Source organism: Chlorocebus sabaeus, chromosome 3, assembly GCF_047675955.1.
Source record: "Chlorocebus sabaeus isolate Y175 chromosome 3, mChlSab1.0.hap1, whole genome shotgun sequence".
Lineage (NCBI taxonomy): Eukaryota > Metazoa > Chordata > Mammalia > Primates > Cercopithecidae > Chlorocebus > Chlorocebus sabaeus.
Window position 1 is genome coordinate 23,736,823 of NC_132906.1, and position 23,141 is coordinate 23,759,963.

The 23,141-nt window shown below is 45.1% G+C and overlaps 2 protein-coding genes across 6 annotated transcripts in view; one reads left to right on the top strand and one right to left on the bottom strand.

Moving 5' to 3' along the window:
- Nucleotides 1-23,141, top strand: part of SLC25A30 (solute carrier family 25 member 30) — a 92,781-nt gene that overhangs the window by 58,801 nt on the left and 10,839 nt on the right. Inside the window, exons 1-5 of one of the 3 annotated variants that reach the window (XM_007960329.3) lie at nt 8,715-8,825; nt 15,618-15,736; nt 17,877-18,024; nt 21,326-21,420; nt 22,883-22,968. In XM_007960329.3, coding sequence (XP_007958520.3) covers nt 15,673-15,736; nt 17,877-18,024; nt 21,326-21,420; nt 22,883-22,968 — 393 coding nt within the window. In that variant the 5' untranslated portion in view covers nt 8,715-8,825; nt 15,618-15,672. Of the gene's footprint in view, nt 1-8,714; nt 8,826-15,617; nt 15,737-17,876; nt 18,025-21,325; nt 21,421-22,882; nt 22,969-23,141 lie in introns of those variants that run through there. The other 2 variants (XM_073013914.1, XM_073013915.1) reach the window with 2 other exon arrangements.
- LOC140710928 (uncharacterized) lies at nt 1,994-9,220 on the bottom strand. Of its 3 annotated transcripts, none has more exons than XR_012092111.1 (4): nt 8,387-8,553; nt 7,309-7,457; nt 4,133-4,192; nt 1,994-2,433 (listed from the first exon to the last, which is right to left on the bottom strand). XR_012092111.1 is itself a non-coding variant. In XM_073013928.1 (4 exons), the coding sequence occupies exon 1, from the start codon at nt 9,064-9,066 to the stop codon at nt 8,545-8,547; it is 522 nt and encodes a 173-aa protein (XP_072870029.1). In that variant the 5' UTR covers nt 9,067-9,220; the 3' UTR covers nt 1,994-2,433; nt 4,133-4,192; nt 7,309-7,366; nt 8,387-8,544. The 3 variants fall into 3 exon arrangements, 1 of the variants encoding a protein (XP_072870029.1); XM_073013928.1 differs by having other exon boundaries at nt 7,309-7,366; nt 8,387-9,220; XR_012092114.1 differs by lacking the exon at nt 4,133-4,192.

Below are 23,141 nucleotides of genomic sequence, written 5' to 3' on the forward strand. Positions count from 1 at the left end.
GAGGACTACAGATGTGTGCCATCATGCCCAGCTAATTTTTGTTTTTTGGGTTTTGTTTGTTTGTTTTGGTAGAAACTGTGTTTCGCCATCTTCCCGAGTCTTCTGTGCCCAGCTGTTCTGAGATTTCTTTTCAGTGTTATCTTGAGAATTCCTTTCCCCATCCTCCTTTGCTGGTCTCTTATTTCCTGAACTCCATTTCTCAGTTTCTTCCTTAGTTCTGGGGAAGAATATCCTTCATTAGCTTTCTTGGGGACACACACATGAAAGAGGTCAATTCTTTAAGAGCTTGCACCTGTCGGGTGTGGTGGCTCATGCCTGTAATCCTAGCACTTTGGGAGGCTGAAGTGGGCAGATAACCTGAGGTCAGGAGTTCGAGACCAGCCTGGCCAACATGGTGAAACCCCATCTCTACTAAAAATTCAAAAATTAGCCTGGTGTGGTGACACACACCTGTAGTTGCAGCTCCTCAGGAGGCTGAGGCCTGAGAATCACTGGAACCCAGGAGGTGGAGGTTGCAGCGAACTGAGATTGCACTATTGCACTCCAGACTGGGTGATAGAGCAAGACTCCATCTCAAAAAAAAAAAAAAAAAAAAAGAGCTTGCACATATGTAACTTTTGAATTCTCCCATTGCTGGTTTGGTTAGGTGGATATTATAGTTTGGCAATGATTTCCCCTCAAATTTAAGTCATTGCTCCATCATTTTCTAGTTTCCAGAATTGCTATTGAGAAGTTTTAAGTTATCATTAATCTTAATCCTTTAACTGTGATTTGTTTCTCTTTTTTTGTCTCTCTCTCTCTCCACCCAAATTAGGCTTTAAAAGTTAAAAAGAGGCCGAGGGCGGTGGCTCACGCCTGTAATCCCTGCACTTTGGGAGGCCGAGGTGGGCAGATCATGAGGTCAGGAGTTCAAGACCAGCCTGACCAACATGGTGAAACCCTGTCTCTACTAAAAATACAAAAATTAGCCGGGCATGGTGGTGCACACCTGTAATCCCAGCTACTCAGGAGGCTGAGGCAGGAGAATTGCTTGAACCTGGGAGGTGGAAGTTGCAGTGAGCAGAGATCACACCACTGCACTCCAGCCTGGGTGACAGAGCTAGACTCCGTCTCAAAAAAAAAAAAAAAAAAAAAAGTTTAAAAGAAGGCTGGGCTTGGTGGCTCATGCCTGTAATCCCAGCACTTTGGGAGTCCAAGGCGGGCAGATCATGAGGTCAAGAGATTGAGATCGGCCTGGCCAGTATAGTGAAACCCCATCTCTACTAAAAAGACAAAAATTAGCTGGGTGTGGTGGCATGCACCTGCAGTCCCAGCTGCTCGGGAGGCTGAGGCAGGAGAATCACTTGAACCCAGGAGGCGGAGGTTGCAGTAAGCTGAGATTGCGCCACTGCACTCCAGTCTGGACAACAGAGCGAGACTCCATCTCCATCTCAAAAAAAGAAAAAAAAAAGAACATGAACAAACTGGCGAAGGGTATAACTGGCAGAAAAATGCCCAGGGATGAAGGTAGCAAAACTCAATGACAACAGAAAGGCTTACCTTCCTCACGGTCCCTGCTGATGGATCAGACACAACTTCTCTATAAAAATGGGACATATAATAATTGTAGGGAGCCGGGCATGGTGGCTCACACCTGTAATCCCAGCACTTTGGGAGGCCGAGGCGGGTGGATCATCTGAGGTCAGGAGTTCGAGACCAGCCTGGCCAACATGATGAAATCCTGTCTCTACTAAAAATACAAAAATTAGCCAAGAGTGGTGACGCATGCCTGTAGTTGCAGCTCCTCAGGAGGCTAAGGTAGGAGAATTGCTTGAACCTGTGAGGTGGAGGTTGCAGTGAGCTGAGATGGCACCACTGCACTCTAGCCTGGGCAACAGAATGAGATCTGTTTCAAAAAAAAAAAAAAAAAAAAAAAATTGGATGGGGCCAAAGGAAAACTTCCCTTTTGCTGTCTGAAGTCTTGCTGAAAATAAATTCACAAAAGGCAAATTAATAGGAGAAATGCCGGACAAAATTTATTAATGTGCATGGGGGAAAATCACAGAGCGATTTCCTCACCACGCAGTAGGGTAGAGAATCTTGTTACAAGAGTATCCAGTAAGACTGTCAGGAGGTCTTCCTGAAGGTCTCATATCCTCTTCTTGAGTGAAAGGGAGATGGGGAAACGTGGATGATTTAGGAAGGTAGTAAATGATCTTCAGGGGAAGTCAATGGAATTGAAACATACAACAGCCTGGGACAAACTCTGTTGGACCCAATGAGCAAACAGTGGTTTGTGACGAAAGTCTATCCAGGTGTGTGGACCAAGTTGTCTTTCTTCTTGCAATGAGTTCAGTTAATGAAAACTTGAGGAAGGGACCAGAGGTAATTGTTTTCTTTTTTGGTGGATCCAGACTTCAGGCAGACAAAGGACCTTCAAGGAACAACTTCCTCCTGTGCTTCGGGAGAGACAGAGGATTGAGAGACAGGAAGATGGGAGGAAAGTTAGAGAGATGTGGCCTCTTGTTCAGTTCAGTTTGTCAAAGCACTGTGTTTTGGGGTAGCAGTTTCAGGACCCAGCCCAGTATAGCTCCCTAGTCCTGGGGCCCAGTCTCAGATCTCTGCAAGATAAACAGTCTCATTACTGTCCTGATTTTTTTTTCATCATCCAATTACCCAGCTCATCTAGGCTGGTATATCTGTTGTTATATGATCATGTAACTCTGGAAGGTTTAGAGTTAAATATAGAAACGACAAGCTAAATCAAACCCATAGTACTAATATTTTTAGTACTAACCATTAAGTGTAAGACAATCTGCATGGGTCTGCTATTCATGCGAAGTGTAGTAGTAAAGACAGAAATTATCCTCATAGGGAATCTTACAGATTACCTTGTAATTTCAATTTAAAATGTGCACTTGATTTTATACTTGTGACTTTAAAATGAAGGTGTGAGGCCGGGCGCGGTGGCTCAAGCCTGTAATCCCAGCACTTTGGGAGGCGGAGACGGGTGGATCACGAGGTCAGGAGATCGAGACCATCCTGACTAACACGGTGAAACCCCGTCTCTACTAAATATTACAAAAAAAAAAAACTAGCCGGGCGAGGTGGCGGGTGCCTGTAGTCCCAGCTACTCGGGAGGCTGAGGCAGGAGAATGGCGTGAACCCGAGAGGCGGAGCTTGCAGTGAGCCGAGATCTGGCCACTGCACTCCAGCCTGGGCGACAGAGCAAGACTCCGTCTCAAAAAAAAAAATAAAAAATAAAAAATAAATAAAATGAAGGTGTGAGATAATTTGGTAAAGTGTATACATTGTACTGATTGTATTAAGATAATCTTGTTACAAGAGTGTCCGGTAAGGCTGTCAGGAGGTCTTCTTCAAGGTCTCATGACAGTTGCTTCTGCTACTGTTACAGGCTGTTACAGGCTGTGCCATTTCCCCTTTTACCAAATGAACCCCAACAGGCTCAGGAAACGATAGCCAAGGCACAGCTGAGACTGGAATATTCAAATGCAAATTTTGCTAAAGGCTCACGTAGGGATCGGCAAACAGTTTTTGTAAAGAACTAGATTGTGAAGATTTTATTCTTTAGGGCCCAGGAGGCAAAATTGAGATTCTGTAGATACTTACATAACCATTTAAAATGTAGCCACTTAAAAAATAAAAAACTGGGTCCGGGGTGGTGGCTCACGCCTGTAATCCCAGCACTTTGGGAGTCCAAGGCGGGCAGATCACTTGAGGTCAGGAGTTCCAGACCAGCCTGGCCAACATGGTGAAACTCCGTCTCTACTAAAAATTAGCTGGGCATGGTGGTGGGCACCTGTAATCCCAGCTACTCTCGAGGCTGAGGCACAAGAATCGCTTGAATCCAGGAGGTGGAGGTTGCAGTGAGCCGCGATCACGCCACTGCATTCCAGCCTGGGCGATAGAGAGAGACTCAGTCTCAAAAAAAAAAAAATAATAAAAATAAAAAATAAGAAAATATATAAACTATTCTTAATTCTGGGGCTATACCAAGACAGGCAACTGGATAAATTGGTCCCTGGACCATAATTTGCTAACCCTTGGGCATAAAAATTAAAAAGATATCAAAATAAATAAATGCAGAGAGTAATGCAAAATCAAATAAACCAGATTTCTAAGTACAACTCACCAGACTTCACATGAGTTTCCCTGCACTGTTGTTCTTACCATTGTGTCTACTGGAACACATCTAAGGAAGCAGAAATACTTTTGAGCAGGGTATTTACACCTGTGGTGATAGCAATGGGAAGGGACAGACAATTTGAAAAAGGCTCCGTCCTGACCTCTGTCTTCCTGCCAACCCTCAAATTATAGAGACTCTCCAAATGTGCTTATATTTATTGGGGGCCCACAGTGCCAGGTGCTATGCTGAGCACTAAGAATACAGTAGTGAGCAAGACTGGGTCCCTACCCCAAGGAGCTTACGGTTCCATGGGAAGACTGTCAAAAAACGGCTCATTCTTTTGAAGTGCGGTAACTGTTCTCATAGCAGCGTGGATTCACAAAGTGTGCAGGCACCCACTGCACCCAGTTTTTAGGGACTAGGAGAGACTTCCTAGAGGACATGGTGTCCAAACTGAGGCCTGATGGATGAGAAGGACTTAGCAAGAGAAATAACTCAGCAGGTGCCGTGCAGTGTGTGCCAAGTCGCAGAGGTAAAAGGGAGTGTCACTGTGTTTGGGGAGCTATGAGTATTTTATACAACCATTCAATGACTGACACAACAGATGCATTCTCAACAAAGCACCTGTAACCAGGAAAAACAAATGCCCAAAGCAACATTCCTATAAAACAGGATTTCTCAAACTTCAGTACTATTGCCACTTTCCTGGGCATTGTTGAACATTGAGCAGCATCCCAGGTCCCTACCAACTTGCCAGTAGCAAGCATCTAGTTGAGGCAACCAAAAAACTCCAGACATTGCGAATGTCTCCTGGAGGGCAAAATCTCATTGAGATTGAGAACTGCTGCAAAAAAATATAATGATAAAGAATGTCATGGGCTCATTCCCAGTGCACCAGCTAGGAACACTGGCCTGTCCAGGTCTTCTTGTTAGGAGTAGCAATGGCTCATTGCTGCTCCATTTTGCCAAGGAGAGGAGGTGACCAGATGTCTCAGTCAGATACAATCTCCTCCTTCCACCAACCACCAAATGCTACCCCTGAAAGGTCTGACTAAGGCCTTTCATTCTGCAAGCACCGAGGGACCCCCATCCAGAAAAACCTGCTAGACTCATTCTTGGCAAGATGCAGGTCCATATTATCTGCACCATTCCTGTAGTTTAATGTGGTTACACAAACATTTACCAAATTGTAGTTGATTCCAAAGCATTTGTTTTTATTGCCACTATAGAGTGCACATACAGTTGCCAAGATGATGAATATCAGGATGTGGGTAAAAAATGGTTCCTGCTGCCCAGCTCCTCATAAAGATGGGCATCATCCACCTAAGGGAGTGTAGTGAGGGCTTTTGGCTGTATGGATCTTACTGTTTTAACAGTTTGCTAATAAAAGTCTTAAGTGGCAAAAAAAGTCCAGCTACTTGAGAAGTGTCTATATGGCCAGACTTTAGAATGCAGGATTGAGAGGCAAGTACGTGAGTGACGTGGATAGGGAACTAGATTCTTACGGCTGGAGGGCTCTAAGGACCACTGGTCAGGGGCCTTGTGTGCCAGCCTGAGGGCTTACTTTTAATCTTGAGGACACTGGGGAGCCAATGAAGAATTTTAAACTGGTGAGTGCCATGGCCAGATGAATTCAAATTTCTACAGCACTTGCATTTTACAAAGTACGTTTCTGCACACGTTGCCTCATTTAACATTCTGTAGGGAGGGTATTGTTTCCATTTTGCAATTGAGGACTTTAATTAACTCAAGGCCAGAGAGCTAATAAAGTTGTGACCAGGACTGAGTAGAACCTAGGTCTTCATTTCCATATTGCTACCTGGGTGTGTTAACTGTAGTCAGATAAAAAACATGTACAAAGAGCCAAATAGGGGGAAAGTTTCATGAAGGCAAAGAATAGATGAAAAAGAAGCTGCTTCCAACAGGGACTAGCACTGAATAGTTCATAGATATATTTCTGGCCTTACTACTTTTTTTGTTATTCTTTTTTTTTTTTTTTGGAGATGGAGTCTCGCTCTGTTGCCAAGGCTGGAGTGCAGCGGCACGATCTCAGCTCACTGCAATCTCCGCTTACCAGGTTCCAGCAATTCACCTGCCTCAGCCTCCCAAGTAGCTGGGACTATAGGCAGGCAGCACCATGACCAGCTAATTTTTGCATTTTTAGTGGAGACAGGGTTTCGCCATGTTGGCTAGGCTAGTCTTATACTCCTGACCTCAGGTGAGCCACCTGCTTCGGCCTCCCAAAGTGTTGGAATTATAGGTGTGAGTCACCGCGTCCAGCCTTTTTTTGTTATTCTTGTTTCTAAACTGGTTATGCTGCTGCAACCAAGTTACGATTCCCTAGAGAAATAGTTTCCAATTCATGGGACAAGACCCTTGGGGGAACCCAATGTTACTGCAGGGGGCCCACAAATTCAATATGCATTTTCATAATGGACACTGAGAATACTACCATCTATTTTACAGGGACTCCAAAGTTTTAAAAAATTCAGTTTTCTTTCCAAAAGATCTTTGGCCAGTCATGGTGGTTCATGCCTGTACTCCCAGCACTTTGGGAGGCCGAGGCAAGAGGATTGCTTGAGTATAGGAGTTTGAGGCTGCAGTGAGCTGTGACTGGACCACTGCACTCCAGCCTGGGTGACAGAGCGAGACCCTGTCTTGAAAAGCGAAACAAAACAAAAGCACAAAAAAACCCACAAAGGGATCTTCATACTTGAAGTTTGGCGATTCCCATGTATTTCTAAGTATTATGTGAGTGTAACCACAGGCTGGTGGGGCTTAGGGTAATGGTAGAGTTTGGGTGTCCAAAAGGGATCTTCATACTTGAAGTTTGGCGATTCCTGTGTATTTCTAAGTATTATGTGAGTATTAGCACAGGCTGGTGGGGCTTAGGGTAATGGTAGAGTTTGGGTGTCCAAAAGCTCTACAGGAAAGGGAGGAATCCAGTACTTAGTATGCAGTGCCACACAGTCATGAGTCTGGAAAGGACTTGGTGAGGTGAGAGAGAGGTAGAAAGCGTCATGTTCTTATTTCCCTGCCCTAGAAAGGCAAGCATTCCAACGACTTTCCCCCACAGGCTGGGGATTGTATTTGTTTTTATGGCCAGAATTCAGGGGATACTTCAAACGGGTCCATATTTTATTGATTTCAAAACAGTGCGTGGCAAAAATCCAGGTACTCACCTAGAGTCCAATTTGGAGGACAGAAAAGGGATTGTTTAAGCTCAGCCTGGGGCCTGAGCTGGAGACACAGAAGAAGGAAATGAGAGAGATGGCCCGGGGCCCTGGTTCTGTAACAGGCCAGTTATCTCATGAAAACTCTGTTTCATCACCTGTAAAATGGAAATAACATTTCTTTGGCTTGAATGAACCAAGGAATGTAAAGATTCCTGGAGTAGCACTTTGCATCAATAGATGCAAGTTTTATACATATGCATTTATTCTTTTTTCTTTTTTTTTTTTTGAGATGGAGTCTCGCTCTGTCGCCCAGGCTGGAGTGCAGTGGTGTGATCGCGGCTCACCACAACCTCCACCTCTCAGGTTCAAGTGATTCTCTTGCCTCAGCCTCCCGAGTAGCTGGGATTACAGGTGCCATCACCACATCCGGCTACTTTTTGTATTTTTAGTAGAGACGGGGTTTCTCCATATTGGTCAGGCTAGTCTTGAACTCCCGACCTCAGGTGATCTGCCCGCCTTGACCTCCCAAAGTGCTGGGATTACAGGCGTGAGCCACGGCACCCGGCTCCAGCTACTCGGGAGGCTGAGGCAGGAGAATCACTTGAACCTGGGGGGCGGAGGTTGCGGTGAGCCGAGATGGCGCCACTGCACTCCAGCCTAGGCAACAAGAGCGAGGCTCCGTCTCAAAACAAAACAAAACAAAACAAAAATATACCTGGGTGTACTTGAACACAAACACTGCAATACCATTAAAAAAGTTATATATTAATATATAAATATTTACATATATGTATATTATATATGTAAAAGTTTCTACTCATATAGTATGGTTCTTTTAATTTTTTGGTCTATTTGGACATTTTCTTCTTTTTTTTTGCGAGGAAGTATCACTCTGTCGCCCAGGCTGGAGTGCAGTGGCGCGATCTTGGCTCACTGCAACCTCCGCCTCGCGGGTTCCAGCGATTCTCCTGTTTCAGCCTCCTGAGTAGCTGGGATTACAGGCGCCCGCCACCACGTCCGGCTACGCTAATCCGTACATTTTCAAGCTAAAAGCTGGGGTATAAAAAAATAAGGGCAAATTTACTTCCATCCAACTGTGAAGGTTCAGGCGGGCACAGAGAACCGCCCCCTGAGAAGGTTGCTTTTCCAGGGTTCTCGATGCGTTCCCCAAATTTCTCTTCCACCTCCCAGTCGATATCAGAGGCCACATCAGGCGCCACGGAGTCCCGGGCAGCTTCCTCCTCAGGCAGCGGCAGTGGAAGATCCCGAAAGGGACTTGGGGCTGGCCCCGCCCCTCCGTGTTCCATCGGGGGGGGTCAGGGGCGTGCCATGGGCGTGGCTAGTGCTGGCAGAAACCAATGGGAACTGAGGAGGTCGGTGTGTTTGCGCGGGCGGGGCGGGGCGGGGCGGGGCTGCGCGCAGGCTCCTGGGCCGGCGCGGCATTTTCTCCTTTCCTGGAGCGGCCTCCGGTTCTTGTAGCAACTGAGCCTGGGTTGGAGGAGGTGCGGGGCCGCCGCCTCCAGGTAAGTCCTGGCCCGCGCCTCCTCCCACCGGCCCCTCTTTCTCTGCGGTTCCCGGAACCCGGGTCTGGGGTAGGGTTGGGCTGCGGTTTCCTGGGAGCCTCCTTTGCAATCCGGCATGCTGTGGGCTGCCTTTGCTCTCCAGTTCGCAGGCCGGGCGGGGCTCGGCGGGGCGCGAGGTTCGGGGGACTGGGACAGGGCTCCGCTTCTCGGGCTGCTCCCTCCTTGGGTCGGGCTGGTGCATCGCTGTTGGCGTGGGGTGATTCCTGTTCCAGGGTCATTGAGATCCAGGTGCGAATCCCGTCGTGGCGTCTCTGCGTCTGCACGCGTGCCCCGGGCTTGCAACCCTGCCTGTACGTCCCTCCCACTCGTGGGTTCATTCAAACGGCAGCCTGAGCGCCCACGAGCTTCGCGTTCTGGGAGAGGGCACACCACATTCGGAATCGCTCGTGGCACATGCCAGGCTGGGAGGAAATTGCCTGGAAAGTTAATGTACCTCTGGGTTTTAAAGTCTTTCTAGGTGCAATTTCATGTAAAGCAGTTGCAGTGATTAGCATTTTTGTTCTGCGCAAGAGTAGCAAAAACAGTGTTGGCACTGCCCTGCGGATTCGGCTTGCGGTCCTACTTGGGTAGTGAGAAAGTTGAAAGGAATGAATTTTGCTTTTGACTTTGCCGTTGCGAAGCTTTGTGACCGCGGACTCAGTTAATTAACGTGAAACGAGATGATAATTTAGAAGATTTCTTTTAAACCCCGCTTTTTGGAAGTCTGTGATGAGCTTAGTTTTCCTTCTGCACCTTTAAAAAGAAAAGGAAATAGGAAAAGTGCATGAAAGGGCATTATTGAAAGGGCAGTCGGTCCAGCAAGGAACAAAAATGTATGAGAGCACAGAAGCCTTAAAGGCTGTGCGATTGCAGTTTAAGACTTCAGACTGAAAAGGAAACAGCAAGTAAAACTGAAAGAACTTATCAGAAATTAAATAAGAGAAACGGCTGGGAGCAGTGGCTCACGCCTGTAATTCCAGCATTTTGAGAGGCCGAGGCGGGCGGATCACCTGAGGTCAGGAGTTCGAGACCAGCCTGGCCAACATGGAGAAACCCTGTCTCTACTAAAAATACAAAAATAGCCGGGCGTGGTGACGGATTCCTGTAATTCTAGCTACTCGGGAGGCTGAGACAGGAGAATCGCTTGAACCCAGAAGGTGGAGGTTGCAGTGAGCCGAGATCATGCTATTGCACTCCAGCCTGGGCAATAAGAGCGAAACTCCGCCTCTAAATAAATAAATACCAGAAACTTGGAAAGCGTTCACAAGTACCAGCAGCTAGTATTATATTTAATTACCTCCCTTTACAGCTATGCACATGAGGTCAGGTGGGTGAAAATAAACACTGAGCAACCATATAAGAGAAAATGTAGACAGGATGTGTAACTTAGCATATATCCTAAGTGTAGGGAGAATCCTTTGAAATTCTTAATTTGTATAGACATTTTCATTCAGAAAACTTGTTTTTAACCTTTCTTGACAGGGTCTTGCTCTGGCACCCAGGCTGCCAGAGTGCAGTGTCATGATCATAGCTCACTGCAGCCTTAAAGTCCTGGGCTTATGTGCCCCTTCCACCTCAGCCTGCGGAGTAGGTGGGACTAGAGTCGCCTACCACCATGCCTGGATAATTTTTTGGATTTTTTTAGTAGAGATGGTCATCTTATTCTGTTGCCTAGGCTGGTCTTGGACCCCTGGCCTCAAGCTATTCTCCAGCCTCAGCCTCCCAAGTTGCTGGGATTACAGATATGTGACTAGCCCAGCTAACAACTTTGTTTTTTTTTAATTTGTATTTTTCACTTTTTTTTGTATTTATGTATATATTTATTTATGTATTTGAGATGGAGTTTTGCTTTTGTTGCCCAGGCCAGAATGCAATGGCGCAGTCTCGGCTTACTACAACCTCCGCTTCCTAGGTTCAAGCAGTTCTCCTGCCTCAGCCTCCCGAGTAACTAGAATTACAGGCGCCCACCACTATGCCTGGCTAATTTTTGTATTTTTAATAGAGATGGGGTTTCACGGTGTTAGCCAGGCTGGTCTTGAACTCCTGACCTCAGGTGATCCACTTGCCTTGGCCTCCCAAAGTGCTAGGATTACAGGCGTGAGCCACTGCACCCGGCATGTTCGTTTTTAAGTTAAAAAAAAAAATTTGGGCCAGGTGCCGTGGCTCATGCCTGTAATCCCAGCACTTTGGGAGGCGGAGGCAGGCAGATCACAAGGTCAGGAGTTTGAGACCAGCCTAACCAACATGGTGAAACCCCATCTCTACCCAAAATACAAAAATTAGCTGGACATGGTGGCACATGCCTATAATCCCAGCTACTCAGGAGGCTGAATTGCTTGAACCTGGGAGATGGAGGTTGCAGTGAGCGGAGATAGTGCCACTGCACTCCATCCTGGGTGACAGAGCGAGACTGCATCTCAAAAAAAAAAAAAAAGAAAAGAAAAAATTATTCAATCAGTCACTAACAGCTAACAAGTTTTTCTTTTTTTTTTTTTGTCGGGGGGGATAGAGTCTCACTCTGTCGTCCAGGCTGGAGTGCGGTGGCGCCATCTTCACTCACTGCAACCTCCGCCTCCTGGGTTCAAAGCGATTCTCCTGCCTCAGCCTCCTGAGTAGCTGGGATTACAGGCATCTCCACCTCGCCCAGCTAATTTTTGTATTTTTAGTAGAGACGGGATTTCACCATGTAGGCAAGGCTGGTCTTGAACTCCTGACCTCAAGTGATCCACCCTCCTCCACCTCCCAAAGTGTTGGGATTACAGGCGTGAGCCACCACGCCCAGCCAACAGCTAACATTTTTAAAAATAAAATTTTTTGTTTCCTCTGCCGGAAAATTGTATATTTATTCTGCATATATAGAATTCCCTGCCCTGCCACCCACCAGTATTTTTTTAACAGCCTTTGGAAGATAGTGTTTGGCTGCAAAGTAGTACCTGGAGGAATGGTCATGTGATCCTTCAGAGAGACCTTAGTGTGAATATTTGGTAGCTTTGACTAGGGAAAGTTACTTTTCTTCTCTGAGGCTGTTTGCTCAGTTGTGAGATGTAAATAATGATACCTCTTTCACAAGATTGTGAGGAAAATGTATAGCAATGCCTGACAGCAGGTATTCAGGGATGACTGCTAGTGTTAGTAGTATGTTCATAATGCAGCAAGGAGAAGGAAGGAATTACTGGGTTTTAGCGTGGCTTAGAGAACATGGCTGTAAGAGGAGTGTAAAGTAAGTGTACAGCCACTGCCCGACACTGGAATTTCTGCAGAGTTGTAATTCCTTCCCCGAGTTGCTGCCCAGACACTATTGACAGCTAAGGACACATTAATCTCTCTGACTGTCTTGGCTTGGCAGCCTTGGGACTTCTGTAGAATCACTTGGGATTTTTCCAAACAACTGTGTTTGGAATTTAAGGAAGTGTTTCAGGAGACTTCCCTTCAGAAAGAGCTCCAAAACAAAGAAATGGGTTAGTTTACTGAACAGAGATTTCAACCTAAGATAACTATAGCCCTGTCACAGCTTGCTGTGGCCGGTACAACTTGGTGGACATCTACTTACTTATTCCAGTCCTAACTAGAACCATTTTCGTGTGTGTGTGTGTGTGTGTGTGTGTGTGTGTGTGTTTTGAGACAAAGTTTCACTTTTGTTGCCCAGGCTGGAATGCAGTGTTGAGATCTTGGCTCACTGCAACTTCCGCCTCCCAGTTTGAAGTGATTCTTCTATCTCCGCCTCCTGAGTAGCTAGAATTACAGGCACCTGCCACCATGCCTGCCTGAGTTTTGTATTTTTATCAGAGACTGGGTTTGTCATGTTGGCCGGGTGGTGTTGAACTCCTGACCTCAGGTGATAGCCCACCTCGGCCTCCCAAAGTGCTAGGATTACTGACATGAGCCACCGCGCCCGCCCCCTTTTCCTTATTTGGATGTTTGCCCATCTACTGCGGCTCTCTGGTTCATATTTAAGCCAAATTGTTCTTTTACTCAGCAAACATTGACTTGATAAGTTCCAGTAATATTAACTGCTTAGAGATCTAGTCCTAGCTTTTGGAAAGGAAAAGAGAAAGGCCAAAAAGTTCTTTTGCCTCCTGACTAGCTAACTTTAAAAAATCATAATTGAATAGAAGTACTTGCTTATAGGATGCTGATCCGGGATTGGACACTAATTGGTAGAAAAGTTTTATTAGTGGTACTTCTGAATGAATGGGCACGTGATTCATCCCATTTGTTTCAAAACTATGAAGAAGCAATTCCATCACATTTTTTAGCTCTAGTTGAGTATTTGCATATTAGTATTAACTGAGAGCCTCTGGATTTTAACCTAACCAACTGAAAACTTAATATCAAAACCGACAGAGGAAAAAGTAGCCAGATCTCATTAAAACTTAACTAGCTGGCCAGGCACGGTGGCTCACGCCTATAATCCTAGCACTTTGGGAGGCCAACGCAGGTGGATTACCTGAGGTCAGGAGTTCGAGACCAGTCTGGCCAACATGGCAACATCCCTTCTCTATTAAAATACAAAATTAGCTGGGTGTGGTGGCACATGCCTGTGATCCCAGCTACTTGGGTGGCTGAGGCAGGGGAATCACTCGAACCTGGTGGAGGTTGCAGTGAGCTGAGATTGCGCCATTGCATTCCAGCCTGGGGGACAAGAGTGAGACTTTGTCTCAAAAAAAAAAAAAAAAAAGATGGAGTCTGACCCTGTTGCCCAGGCTAGTCTTGAACTCCTACGCTCAAGACTACAGATTTCAGGGACTACGGATGTGTGCCACTACACCTGCCTTCGTTTTGCTTTTTAATCGGCAATCAGCTAAGTCTAAGAATGAGTTGAGGAAGTTAGTACTGGATGGTAAATGAATTATTGGATTTATTATTAATAGGTTCTTACAGTCTCTAACTTACAGTCTTAATTATTATATGAGTTACCAATTTAACAAGGCTAGGATTTACTTAAGTGCAGTTACTAAATATTTTCAAGGATAATAGGGAGCTGATAGGAGTCTTTTGGGAAAGGGCTTGCTCTTTGGTACTGAAATACCTAAAAACATAGTGGTTTTCATGTTTCGTTCTTACAGAACCTTCTATTTTACTCATTTGTAACTGCTATGAATTTGGTTAGTATCCATCAACAAGGAATAATGATTAATAGGTTTATTCAAGGTGCTCTATGGGGGGGGGTCCTAGCGTTGGAAACATATTCTGGGCAGTGGTGACTTGTGGTAGCCCTCTCCTGGGAAAAGGAGACTTGGGAAATTCCTAAACACAGGCAAAGTAAACATGTTGGGCATATTGCCTGCCAATAATGACTGAAAAGTTAGAAATTTTGCTTTAAACCAACAGTAGCTATAGTTGATAGTATATATACAAAAGTGTATTAGTCGTATGAGTCTCCTGTTAATGGGCATGAGGCCACATTTACCAGCTCTAATTGCATACAACTGCAGAACATGACATGAATGTGAAGGACCTGAGCTGTGGCACGAGAGTACACATCACAGGGAGCAAGGTCTTATTACGGAAAAGGAAGATGGAGGGCAGCATTTGTGAGTGTCTTTGAAATATATACGGCTTAATCTCCACAATAGGCCTACAGCCTGACATTTATTTAACTTAGTGAATAAAAGTATGGCTGTACCCCTAATTGGTTGTGTCGTCTGCTGTGGTGATGGTGTTGGTGAAGAAAAAACCGAGACTCAGGTGAGCAGGAACTTCTCGAGGAAGGGTGTGGGGTGGCTCTGACCGCAGAGTCAACCTCTTTCCTCATGCCAAGCTGCCTCACAGCTGGTAACGTCATAAGGCTGAGAGAAGTGAGCCGATATTTATAGAATATAGGTTACAAGTAGCCTGTGGTGGCTGGGCGTGGTGGCTCTCACCTTTATTCCCAGCACTTTGGGAGGCCAGGGCTGCAAAATTACTTGAGTCCAGGAGTTCAAGACCAGTCTACAAAAAATAAAATAATTAGGCGGGCATGGTGGTGTGTGCCTGTGGTCCCAGCTACTTGGGAAGCTGAGGTGGGAGGATCACGTGAGCCTGGGAGGTGGAGGCTGCAGTGAGCCATGTTTGTGCCACTACACTCTAGTCTTCGTGACAGGGTGAGACTCTGTCTTAAAAAAATAAATAAATAAAAGAGGTAGCTTGTAATTTTAAGTAATTGACAGTTTACCTTATGACGCAAGTGTGCAACATTTTTCTGCTGCAGTGCACCCGAGGGATGTGATGTCCCCCCAATAAGGACTCACTAAGATAGCGGTGAATGAATAGCAAATACTTTTTTTTTTTTTTTTTTTTTTACACGCAGGGTCTCACTGTGTTGCCCGGGCTGGTCTTGACCTCCTGGGCTGAAACAGTTCTCCTACCTTGGCCTCCCAAAATGCTGGGATTGCAGGTGTGAGCCATCATGCCCGCTGCAAACACTTATTGTATGAAGAATAGATTTAAGATAAAATAGACTTTCAGAAAACAGCTTCCGCTGCACTACACTGAATACATAGCATAGCACGCATACCAAGTTACCAAAGTAGCTGATTACTTCTTGAGGTCACAGTAAAAATTAAGACCACTGATAAAGTAAGATTGGAAATTGCTGACTTGAGGTTTAGGAAATAGGGGTGCTTTGCTTTATTAAGGGGAGGCTTCCCTTGGGAATTGCTACAGGGGGTTTTGGTGATAGCACTCTCCACATAAAACCTAGGGGAAGAGTTTGGAGAAGACACTGCCTGTGTGAGAAGTTACAGCTTTATAATATCTTACTGTTGTGTCCAGGAAAAACTGCGTTGGAGGCGATGTTTCTGTAAATCAAAGAAGAGACAGTGTGAGAATGTCAGCCCTCAACTGGAAGCCGTTTGTGTACGGGGGACTGGCCTCCATCACAGCTGAGTGCGGTAAGGACCTGAGGGTGGTGCGTCACATAGCCTGCTGTGCGTGATGGTGTTTGATGTGAATGTGGTTCAAGTGTAGAATGTGAGATGATGAAATGTTTGTCTCAGAATTCAAAGTGTCTTTTAGCTGGGTGTGGTGGCTCACGCCTATAATCTCAGCACTTTAGGAGGCTGAGGCAGGGGAATCCCTTGAGTCCAGGAGTTCTAGACCAGCCTGGGCAGCAGAGTGAAACCCCATCTCTATTAAAAAAATCAGTTAGACAGATGTGGTGGCACAGGCCTGTGGTCCCCGCTATTCGGGAGGCAGAGGTGGGAGGATTGCTTAAGTTCAGGAGGTCGAGGCTGCGGTGAGCCACGTGTGCACCACTGCACGCCAGCCTCGGTGACAGAATGAAACCCAGTCTCAAAAAAAAAAAAGTTTTCTTTTGGTAATGCTTTTTAAGGCAAAATAGTCATTTTGGCTGCTATTAGCAGTTGAGGGTTCAAAGTTTAGTGGAGAGAAAGTTGATCCTGTTGACCAAACACAAGTTTTTTAAAATTTTTTGTTTCGAAACAGGGTCTGGTGCTGTTGCTGAGGCTGGAGTGCAGTCATCTGATCTCGGCTCACTCCAGCCTCTGCCTCCTGTGTTCAAGCGGTTCTCCCACCTGAGTCTCCCGAGTAGGGGAGACTACAGATGTGCACCACCATGCCTGGCTAATTCTTGTATTTTTATTAGAGATGGAGTTTTGCCATGTTGCCCAGGATGGTCTTGACTCCCAAGCTCAAGAGATCCACCTGCCTCGGCCTCCCAAAGTGCTGGGATTACAGGCGTGAGCCACCGTGCTCGGCCCCAAACACAAGTTTTATGAATCATTTTTGGATTGTGTCTGTCTGTTTTCTTTGTCCTTTCCCCAGCTTTGCCCCTGTTAACCTGTTTGGCTGTAAAGAGGTTTGAGAAGCTCAAGGGTATTCCCTGAGCCAGATAAGATGGACTGTAGTTGTCTAGTCACTTTCTGATGATGCACATTATCTAGTTCCCATTTGTGACTTCCTCATCGGTTGGGTTCCACATCAGACCCTGTTTGTTTATTCTCTGGAATCATTCATTCCACAAACACTGATTGAGCAACTGTTCAATGCCCTGTGCTGGGTTGGACACATCATTGCTTCCAGGGCTCAGTCACTGCTGTCCAAGGACAGAATACTACCCCTGTGGGGCTGGGGGGAATTGAGACCAAGGGGTAAGCTGGATGAGCCGTGGTAACCACCCACTCACCAGCTTAGGCTCTCTGGGCTGGTGGGCTTTCTCCTTGACACTGTGAATCAAGGTTACTGTCTGAGGATGGGTTTTATATATTTGGGTGGACTATTTGTTAGGTAAAGTATTTAACATATTTATTTGCATTATCAGATTTATTTTATTTTATTTTAGAGACAGAGTCTCTCTTTGTCACCCAGTCTGGAGTACAGTGGCGTGATCTTGGCTCACTGCAACCTCTGCCTCCTAGGTTTAAGCGATTCTCCTGCCTCAGCCTCCTGAGTAGCTGGGCTTACAGGTGCCTGCCACCATACCCAGCTAATTTTTGTATTTTTAGTAGAGACTGGGTTTCACCATGTTGGCCAGGTTGGTCTCGAACTCCTGACCTCAGGTGATCCGCCCACCTCAGCCTCCCAAAGTGCTGGGATTACAGGCCTGAGCCACTGCGCCTGGCCCAGATTAATTTTAGACTATAAAACACTCTCCCACGTGGAAAAACCGCTTTAGAAAATGAAATTTTTTACCTCTTTGTTCACATTCAACCTAACTTTAACCTTCAATTATATACAGAATAGTAACTTATGTTTTTCAGTGGATTTCCTGTTTAGGTAAATCATACTGTGTATCTGCTTTCTACAACAATGCCGCCTACCCAAATCCTATGTAGAATAAGATGAGGTATAAATAAAAAGATAAAGGAAAATATATCTATGCATTTTTTGGGTTTTATTAATCTTTTGATTCCTCAATTTTTAAAAATATAAACAAGATTGCAAAGTGCCATTTCTTAATCACTTTCTTAGTTCACATTATAGTCTGACTGTTCCCTCAGTAATATATCACGACGTATCCTTTAGTTAGTGGAATTTCTTTTTATTAAGTGAATTTCTTTTTAAATTTTTAAGGTACATTTCCAATTGATTTAACCAAGACACGGCTCCAGATTCAAGGCCAGATGAATGATGCAAAATTTAAAGAAATTAGATATCGAGGAATGTTGCACGCATTAGTGAGGATAGGCAGAGAAGAAGGACTGAAAGCACTCTACTCGGGGTGAGTAGGCCTTCATGCGTTTCTGTGTCCCTGTTCACTGTTTCACATGGGTAGACTTCAGACCAAGACTGCACAGATCACAAGTAAACAGTTTGAGGTATGTTTGAAAAGAGCATGATAGATTTTTCACTTTTAATTTCAACTCTAATTTCTAAGTATATATATTATGTAGCAAATGTTTTGGTGAAACTTTTACTATATTCAAGTACAGACAGACAACAATAAAAAATTCTGTTTGCTTAAAAACATTCTGTTCAGTTTTTTACTCTTTGAAAATAGCACTTTTTCCCCCATAGCACTTTTTCTTAGATATTCTGAATTAAGGAGGTTTTTGCCATAATGAAAATTATATGATGTCGATAAGAGTTGCCATGAACTACTTTCCAGTCTTTCAGTATTTAATGAACAGTATTCTGTAGGCACTGGATAGGAAAGTGAGTGAGACCTATATCAGAATACCTACAGGAACAGAACATGGACAGCCTCATGCCGTGCTAAGCCTCTTAGTTTTCTCCAGTATACCACACCACAAACTGGTGACCCATAGCCGTGCCATGGATCCACCAATCCCCAAACGTTTTTGTTTTTTAACGGAGCCAATATTTAAAAAATGAGAAATCGCACGTAAAAATCTGGGACTCCATCTTCTTGAGAGAAATCAACATTAGGCCCACATTTGTTCGGTTATGACAGTGGTAGCTGGGGTGAAGGATACTGTCTCTGGTTTACAAAACCTCTGTCAACCACATAGTATATGTGTGTGCAGTTCGACCCAGCCTGGATCATTCACTCTTGGCATCTGCTTTCTTGGTACCTGTCAGCATTTGAGTTTGCTATATCTATGGTAGACAGAAGTCACTGAAAGGGTTTAAGAAGGATGGACCTGATCAGCTTACATTGTAAACATCACCTGCCTGCCATGGAGAGAAAGAATTAGAGACAGCACTAGAAGCAGGGCTGTCATGTAGGAAGACTAGATGAGGATCTGAATTGGTTTCGGGGATGAGGAGAAAGAAAACAGGCTAGAAAACTATTTAGGGTGTAGGATTAATAGCACTACGTGACCTAATATGAGGTTTCCATACATGAAGTGGGTAGAAGAGAAGGAGGAGCCGAGGCTAATGTCTCAATTGGTGGTTTTTGCCAGTGTGTAGCTGGAGGTTCCATGCCCTGGTCTAGGAAACACAAGAGGAAAGATGATTGGAGAAGGAAGAGAAGTAGTTCAGTGTGGCACCCTATCTGAAGGTATACACAGGACATCTAAATTGAGACTCTAGGAAGATTGGAAATATGTCTTTGGATCTGTGTTGGAAGCATGGATTTGGAGTCATCAGTCTTTTATTTTATTTTTCATTTATTTATTTTGAGACAGGATCTTGCTTTGTTGCCCCGGGCTGGAGTGCAGTGGCACAAAATGGCTTACAGCAGCCTCTACCTCCCAGGCTCAAGTGATCCTCTCATTGCAGCTCCCTACGTAGCTGGAACTATAGGCACAACAAGCCACTGCACCTAGCTGTGCGCGCGCACACACACACACGCGCACACACACACACACAATTTTTTTTTAGACGGAGTTTCACTTGGTTGCCCAGGCTCACTGCAACCTCTGCCTCCCAGGTTCAAGCAATTCTCCTGCCTCAGCCTCCCGAGTAGCTGGGATTACAGGCACCAGCTACGACAATCGGCCAATTTTTTGTATTTTTAGTAGAGATGGGGTTTTACCATGTTGGCTAGGCTGGTCTTAAACTCCTGACCTCAAGTAATCTGCTGGTCTCGGCCTCCCAAAATGCTGGGATTACAGGTGTGAGCAACCGTGTCTGGCGCTACTTTTATATTTTTTATAGAGACGGGATTTTGCCATGTTGCCCAGGCTGGTCTCAAACTCCTGAGCTGAAGTGAACTGCCTGCCTTGGCTTCCCAAAGTGCTGGGATTACAGGCATGAGCCACCATGCCCGGCCAGTCTTTAGATGGTAGTTGAAGCCTTGAGAGTAGATGAGCTCACACAGGAAGCATATACAGTAAGGAGAGAAGAAGCATAGGATAGAATTCTGGGGAACACGAGCAGACACAGGTAGGATGCTGTAGAGAAAAGAAAAGAAGTGGGAGGGGGTAATGCTACAGCAGAACAGGGAGGAGACAGCTACAAGTAGGACAAAGGGTAAACTGTGGCACACACTGCAAAGAGCCTATACAAGATCCTACTTGAAAAGCCCCATTTTAACTTAGCAACAAAAGTGTCAGTTGGTCACCTTGATGAGCGGAGTTTTGAGGGTAAGGGCAGCAGAAACCCTGACTGCAATTCAAGAAGGAATTGGGGAATTGCAGAAAGAGAGCTGGGGAGTGTCGATGCCACACTGTGGTTGTGGTTTGGAGAGGATAATAGGACAGGCATATTGGAAGGAGGAAAGAAGGCTTGTTTTTCCTGATTCCGTCTTGAACTTGTTCACTTACATTTTCATTGAGAATAAATATGAGGGGCCAGACTTTCACTTAGTGAGCTAATAATTTGCACAGATTTATCTGGACCCACCTGTGTGTTTTTTGTTTGTTTGTTTGTTTGGTTTTGGTTTTTTTTGAGACGGAGTCTTGCTCTGTCACCCACGCTGGAGGGCAGCGGTGCAATCTCGGCTCACTGCAAGCTCCGTCTCCCGGGTTCCCACCATTCTACTGCCTCAGCCTCCCAAGTAGCTGGGACTACAAGTGCCTGCCACCACGCCTGGCTAATTTTTTGTTTTTTTAGTAGAGACGGGGTTTCATAGTGTTAGCCAAGATGGTCTCAATCTCCTGGCCTCGTGTTCCGCCTGCCTTGGCCTCCCAAAGTGCTGGGATTACAGGCATGAGCCACTGCGCCTGGCCCCACCTGTGTTTTTGTTGGATTCTGAATTTTAAGAAATCATTTTAGAGGCTGGGTGCGGAGGCCAGCCTCAGGTTTGGGAGGCCAACACCTGAGGTCAGGAGTTTGAGACCAGCCTGACCAACATGGTGAAACCCTGTCTCTACTAAAAATACAAAAATTAGCCAGGTGTGATGTCAGGTGCCTGTATTCCCAGCTACTCGGTAGGCTGAGGCAGAAGAATCCCTTGAACCCAGGAGGCAGAGCTTGCAGTGCACTGAGATCATACCATTACACTCAATGCAATGAGTGCAATGGGTGACAGAGCAAAACTCTGTCTCGAAAAATAAAAAAAATTGTTTTAGAGAACGTAGTTTAATTATGGATGGCACTCTGCATGTGGGTTGCCCAGCCCATGTTAAGTGATTTTTAGATTGCTTTTGTCCCTTTGTACATTGATTTAACAGGATTGCCCCCGCGATGTTACGGCAGGCATCCTATGGCACGATCAAGATAGGCGCTTACCAGAGCTTGAAGCGACTGTTCGTTGAACGCCCGGAAGGTGAGTGGGGAATCTGTTTTCCCGCTGTGGACGGGAGGTGGGTTTTTTGTCTTTCTATTCAAGTGGTTCTGGAGCAGGTTTTCTTCAGCTTATTTGTGACTTTCCTACTGCTACAAGAACTCTGGGTGTAAAGTCTTAGTTAATTGTGCTGAAAGCAAGTTGGTTGTCAGCTCAATTGAGGGGAGAAATGATGAAAAGGAACCATCTCTGCAACCATTTTAATTAGTTGTTCCCATCTCCAAAATGCCTAGACCAGGGGATGTGTTGTGACCATTCCATCCAACTTAAAATTTGCTAAAATCATATGAATTGTCATCTATTTTTCAGGAAAACAGTGAATACATTTCTTAATATTAACAACACTGAATGCTAATACTCTGCAGCTTTTTGGTTCTGTGGCTTTGTTTTAATCCATAGAACTGCCTGTCTTCATCTCTTTTCACAATGGGTTGAGTACCAGACACTATTATGTGAGAGTGGCAAACAAGAGCTAAGATGCTTTGGAAATACTTCAGGATATTTCAAACTAAATACATATGATGTGCTATAAAAACTTTCTGTGCCAAATAAGTCGTCATGTTATCTCATAGGAATTATTGTCCTAACAGACATAGCTCATCTGAATTACGATGGTCTGAATTTATACATAAATGTGAATTGGGGCCGGGTGCAGTGGCTCATGCCTGTAATCCCAGTGCTTTGGGGAGGCTGAGGCGGTGGATCACTTGAGCCCAGCAGCTCCAGACCAGCCTGGGCAACATGGTGAAACACCATCCCTACGAAAAATACAAAATATTAGCCAGGTGTGGAAGTGCACGCCTGTAGTCCCAGCTATTGGGGAGGCTGAGATGGGAGGATCACCTGAGTTCAGGAGGTCGAGGCTGCAGTGAGCTGTAATTGTGCCACTGTACTCCAGCCTAGATAACAGAGTGAGACCCTGTCTCAAAAGAAAAAAAATAAACTCACATTTAGATATCAAGAAAGTTTGCAAAGCAAAATTCCTTCATTAGTGAAATTTCTAATCCTTTTAAAATTACTGGATTCATGAAGCATACTTTTTTTTTTTTGAGATGGCATCTTGGTCTGTTGCCCAGGCTGGGGTATAGTGGTGTGGTCTCGGTTCACTGCAACCTGCACCTCCCGTGTTTAAGTGATTCTCCTGCCTCAGCCTCCAAGTAGCTGGGATTACAGGCAGCTGCCACCACATCCAGCTAATTTTTGTATTTTTAGTAGAGACGGGGTTTCACCATGTTGGACAGGCTGGTCTCAAACTCCTGACCTCAAGTGATCCACCCACCTTGGTATCCCAAAGTGCTGGGATTACAGATGTGAGCCACGGTGCCCAGCCTGAAGCATACGTTTTTAAATCATAAGGTGAACAAGTAATGTGTAAATAAGTTGAGTTTCTCACAGGAAGAACTCTGTAAATATGTAGAGTCAAATAACATGTCATTGTTTACAGATGAAACTCTACTGATAAATGTGATATGTGGAATTCTCTCTGGAGTCATATCTTCAACCATTGCTAATCCAACTGATGTTTTGAAAGTAAGCTGTGCTATCTATATCTTATAGGCACATTCCACATTTTCTTATTGAGAACAACATTCAGGTAATGGAATCTGTGAATGTAGCATCTGTGTATATGTGAATCTGTTTATAATTTAAGTGCCATGAAGACCCTAACTTTTCAATGTCCACAAGGTGGGTTTCCCGCTGAT

Excerpts from the sequence above, each read along its gene's own strand:
- LOC140710928 (XM_073013928.1), bottom strand. The coding sequence starts at position 9,066 with ATGCACCAGCCCGACCCAAGGAGGGAGCAGCCCGAGAAGCGGAGCCCT.